The 5408-nt window shown below is 50.4% G+C and overlaps 1 protein-coding gene across 1 annotated transcript in view; it reads right to left on the bottom strand.

Moving 5' to 3' along the window:
* Nucleotides 1-2733: 2733 nt before the first annotated feature.
* Nucleotides 2734-5408, bottom strand: part of LOC107101967 (SNF-related serine/threonine-protein kinase-like) — a 27341-nt gene continuing 24666 nt past the window's right edge. Inside the window, 2 exon segments of the mRNA XM_015401068.1 lie at nt 2734-5238; nt 5318-5408. The exon segment at nt 5318-5408 is cut by the window's right edge and continues 7 nt beyond it. Coding sequence (XP_015256554.1) covers nt 4185-5238; nt 5318-5408 — 1145 coding nt within the window. The 3' untranslated portion in view covers nt 2734-4184.

Genomic DNA, 5408 nt, shown 5'->3' with positions numbered 1-5408 from the left:
CAAATTGGATCCAGTCCAGGTAGACCAGGTCCTTGGAAGACGCATACAAATTCAATATCAGACTGTTTACTTCAGACAGACAGAGCCACATGAGGAGCTAGTTTACTGTTAGTTTCTCTAACACAGAAGACAGCCAGCCTGGTTCTGTTGCAGCTTTCTTGCTGTTCAAACGGAATTTTCCTCGCCACTGTCGCTACAAGCATGCTTGGTGTGCAGGATTGCTAAAGAGGCCAAATCTACCATCTAGCTGGTTTTCTTCAGATTGAAAACTTTGAACCTTTAATCTGACTGATCTGATTGATCTGGATCTATAAAGTGTCCTAAGCTGACATGATGTGACTTGGAAATAAACTGAATTGAGTGATGATTTGAAGATGTAGTGCAGTTTTTCTCAGGTTGATTTAAGCCAATGTCTCAGGTCTTTTCAGAGTAATGGTCCCACAGGATGGATTCATATCATCCAAGTCAAACCTGGGTGGTAAAATTCCCTATAATGTCAATTAGGATTTATTGCAGTCAAACCTTTATTATTTGTGTGATTGCAGCCTTATAGCAGGCTGACAGCAGCTGGGAAGTTTTTTTTTGTTATGTAGTGAATTAGAGCTTTGTCAGTTTAACTGGAACAGAAAGTCATCTTATACCCTCCAACATCCAGTGTGTGCTGTGTTCATCTGCTATTTTCAGTTTGGATCTTCTATAGAAAAGGACTTTCTATAGAAAAGGTCTACTGAGTTGGTCATTGGGGCGGACCCTCCCATGTTCTGTACAGTTCTCAGGTCATAGGTCAACTAGCACCTCTTCAGGCTCCACAATCCTGGACAGAATCCTTGAAGGAGGCTCTTTAGACTCTAACCTCAAGGACGGTGCTGCAGAACACAGATAGCTCAACTGATCCAACATAGACACAATCAAACACTGTGTCCTGCCTGGACGGTCAGACCGCCTTCCTCCGTTTCTTAACCTAAATTCATTTTAAAAATGCGCACCACAACCTTCTGCTGATGTCTTGTGTTTGTTTGAGCGTTCTCTCTGCATCCTGCTGCTGTTTGGACCATTGATGCCACGTGGGTGCTTGTTTACTCAGGGTTCATCATGAAAGGGGGGAGTGGTGGCCTGGTGGTTAGGGTATAGAGCTTGGAATCCACAGGTTCTGAGGTCAAGTCCCACTCCCACAGACTGCCACTCTGGGTGCCTGAGCAAAACCCTTAACCCCACACTGCTCCCCAGGGGCGGCACAATGGCAGCCCACTGCTCCCCAATGGGATGGGTTAAATGCAGAGGGAATTTCTTTGCTCTGTACTGTAATGACAGAGAAAAAGAAACAATTGGCAGTTTTTTCCTACAGTTTAATGCTGCTGGAGCCTCTGGTCGGTTCTTGTGGAACAACCAAAGTTATCTTCAGTGTCCTTAGTTCCAGCGTTGGAAAGGTGTCAAAGATGTCTGGATTCCAGTTGGTACCACAGAGAGATGATCAGACCCTCTACAGGGTGAGGAGAACCAGGTTCACATCAGCCATCGGACCTTCAAGGAAATCATTTTCTTTCCCAGTTTAACCAGTATCCTGGCTCTGACATCAACAGCTTGATTCTTTAATGACTCAATGTCTCCTCTCTCTACAACCCGACGCATTCATCTGCTCAGGTTCGCTCATTTCTAGGCTGCTTCTTCTGTATGATTGGATCATCTATCCAGTTGATCTAATGTACCCTGATGTGATGATAAAGGAAACCGGACACCGACTGTCTTCCTCCCAGCGTTTTATTGGAAGGAGTTCTGAGTGAAGACTGCCAGCTGCTCTGGAAGCTTCTGGGTTATTGGGGTCAGGAGGAGGAGACGTGAAGTGGCCAAACAGAGAGCGACCGGCTCAGTGTCATGCAGCTGCTTCATCATAGCAGAGAGCGTTTCAACACCTTCTATTGGTCTGATTCCCCTCCAGAGACCATGGAGGCTGATTCTGATTCAGTCTTTTAAAGCTGGAGCAGAACCAACCAAAGAACCAGAAGGCCCAGCAGGATAGACAGGAATTAAGGGTCCAATCCAGGTTCTGATAAAAGCTTTGCACTAAAGGAAGAATAAGAACTGACTGAAGTCACGTCTGTATCTTAGAGGGACTTGGAATAAGATAACCTGCTCTCTGGAGTAGGTCCAGGTGAAGGGCTGTTTGACCTTCTGGAGGCAGAACTGGATTCCTGTGGCGCGGTTCGTCCTCCTCCTCCTCCTCCTCCTCCTCAATAAGCTCAAATCCAGTTCTATTGAAAATCTAGCCATAAACTTTCCCGCCACATTTATTAAGTGCTTTTTTCCCTGACATTTGGAGGCAAAGACTTTGTGCTAGGGTACAGAGTTAGCTAACCATATCCAACTGTGCTAAGTTACAGAGTTAGCTAACCATTCCCAAGAATGCTGAGGTTTAGAGTTAACTCACCCTAACTCTAGGTTCAGGATTAGCTAAACCATAACCTAGAGTTAGGGTAAATAACTCTGACCCCCTCAGGCTTCAATTAACTAACTAGTCACTCTGTCCTACTGGTTCACCATCGCCTATGAAGATGAACTTTATCTCCATACATATAATTATGTGATTGCTACCCCAAACAGATCAGCCAATCAGCTGTCTCAATTTCTCCCATCTTATGACCTTGCTGTCCCTATGTATGACCTCACTAGGATCCACTGTGTTTTTGGTAAAATGGACCCAGCTGCAGTCATAAATGTCTGATCTCTGAGGAGAGAAACCAGTCGGACCACACAGTGGAGACAATATTCAGCTTTTATTGTTGGGTTATTAGCAGAACTATGTGTCGTCTACAACAGGCATCAACTGCAGAACCAGACTGTGAGTTAGTCTATCAGTTTTTTGGTCCAGTCTGGTTTCTGTGGAACAGCGAGACACAAACACACCTGAAAACAGACAACAGTGAGAAGCGACGGCATGAAGAGCACATGAAATTCATCCAGAGGACTACAGTCAGTATCAGGCTGAATGTACTAAGAACCAGAACCTTCTATATGAGGACAACCAACATATTTACATCTATGTACATTTGGTTCAGGAAGTCTGCAAATGAACTAACAGGGGTCCAGTGGGTCGCTGCAGAAGTAAAAAACAAAACAAAGGTCAGAAACTGGTTCTGAACCACTTCTGTACACATAGCTGCAACATGCTGTAGCTTATTACCAATGCCCTAAAACACTGCCAGCCTCCCAGTCAGAAGATGGAACCAGCAGCTGCTCTGGAGCAGAACACCAGCCAGCTACATTTGGGTCCTGAACATATTCTAGGTCCAGAAAGGACAGGTTCTATGCAATCCGTTTAAAAACAACTGGGCCCAACTGATCCACACTCTGGCCCACCAGTTCCGTCTCACTGGTCCAAACTGCCATTGGGTGCTGGAGCTCCAGGTTTTACCGGCGAGGGATGGCGCTCAGGGTCCAAACCCGAACCTGCAGCTGTAGAATGATCCCTCCCTGGGAAATGAACTGGTCCTGTTCTGAAAACATAAGTTAAAAGGCAACAGAACCGGGTCACAGGTGTGTTGATGATGAAGGTCCTGAAGCTCAGCCAGGACTCAGTCTGGACCTGGTCCCCCTATTTGACATATCAGGACAGGAACGACAGCGGTAGTAACACCGGAGGATCCCTGGTTCTGTCCTGGGTCAGAGGAACCGGGCTGAAACCCCATTAAATGTGTCCAGAACCTCTATGTTCCTGAATTCTACTTCGTTAGAATGTAGAACCAGAACCATTGTGGACAGTTCTCCAACAGCATCTCACCATCTGTCACTGAACCACCCAACTCTGCACTCAGAACACCTCCAGAACCCCAATCCACCTTAAGAACTGGTCCGATGAAACCCAGCGCTGCTTGGGGGACCAACAAACCCCCACTACTGAAGGTGTTTGGACCTGGAGGACAAAGACAGATGCTGAGCCTGCTGCCCCCAGCAGCAGACCTGGACCCAGGAAGACCTGCAGTCCAAAGTTGCCTGGCCTCTGAGGTTCTTCAGAGAGCAACCAGCACCATGAGGAGCAGGGAACCCAGCAGACGGGTCGGGAGGAGATCTGGCTGTTAAAAGGTTGTGGTTCTGTCAGTATGGAGCCTCCTACTCTGCTCCACATCCACAGAACAAAGGTTAAAGTGCAGTCGGGCTAAACTCGGAGGAATAGGAGGATAAAGATGAGCTCAGATGACCTGGCAGCAGTTGGCCTGCGCTGAGGAACACAGCAGACTGTCTCTGGAGCGGATCTTCACAGAGATGGTCTTCTCACACAGAGGTAGTTGCAGAACACCGTTTTTCAGGGCCTCCATGTCTCTGGGAGTGTCCCTGGGGCCGGTCCGTGGACCTCGCACCTCTTTCTGGTGGAGGAGCAGTGCACCGTGAGATCTAGGGAGGGCGATGGAGCCCAGGCTGTGGGTGGGACCGATGCAGATCCTCCATGGTGTCTTGTCTTGGACCTTCACCCCCCGACCCTGTGTGGCCCGCGCCCCCCTGCCCCCCCGGTGCTGCTGGAGCTGGGAGCTGAGACACAGGCTCATCAGCTTCAGACTCTCCACCAGCTCGGCACCGCGGCCCGCCATGCCAAGGGAAGGCCTGGTGGAGCCGCCGTGGCTGCAGCAGCTGGGGGGGCGGTCCTGTTGGCCCTTGCCGCCCTCTGTTCTCCCGCCTCCCCCTCCACCACCACTGCCTTCTGGCTCCCCAGTGCCGTCAGCCCCAGGAGGATTTCCTCTGTCGGGACCAGAGGAACCGCCCCCGTCAGAGGGGGGCTTCCCCTGGCCTGAGCTGCTGCCCCCCCCCTCGCTGCCAGGGGGCCCCTCGCTGCTGTCTCTGCGGTTCCAGCTGTAGGTGAATCCTGAGTCCTTATCCAGACGCCTCCTGTGGCTCTCTGAGTCGTCGTCGCTGGTCTCTGAGCTGGAACAAGACGAGCCCCGTCCCTGGCTCTTCCGCCTGTGGTACCTCTTCGGTGTGGGCCCCGGAGACGTAGATAATGCCACTCCGGGGCCCAGGCCGCTGGCGGTCCCGGCCATGTTCATCTTGAGGCGGCTAAGTTTGGGCGGCAGGCCTTCGTCCATCTCAAAGTCGTCGTCCGACTCGCCCTCCTCTTCAAAGATCTGGTTGAGCACCGGGGCGCTCTTCCTGGAGGTGAGGCGGTTGGTGATGGAGGGGGGCTTACGCCGCAGGATCACCTGGGACGGAAGGGGGGAGGGGTCCTCCTCCTCCTCTTCATCTTCCTCCACCCTAATAACAACAGGGATGACATTGAATGATTCCATCAAGTAGAGCCTGAGGACAGCTGAAGACAGCAAAACATTCAGACCTGAACAGACAGACTCTCTGCTTGGCTGCTGCTGGGGAAGAACCTCTGAAGGTCCCAGAAGATGCAGCAGGACCAGAAGCTCCGGCACAGA

This window comes from Cyprinodon variegatus, unplaced genomic scaffold (genome assembly GCF_000732505.1).
Source record: "Cyprinodon variegatus isolate N-32 unplaced genomic scaffold, C_variegatus-1.0 Scaffold1179, whole genome shotgun sequence".
NCBI classification, from domain to species: Eukaryota; Metazoa; Chordata; class Actinopteri; order Cyprinodontiformes; family Cyprinodontidae; genus Cyprinodon; species Cyprinodon variegatus.
Note: the sequence above shows the minus strand (reverse complement) of the source record. Positions and strands in the feature narration are given on the sequence as shown.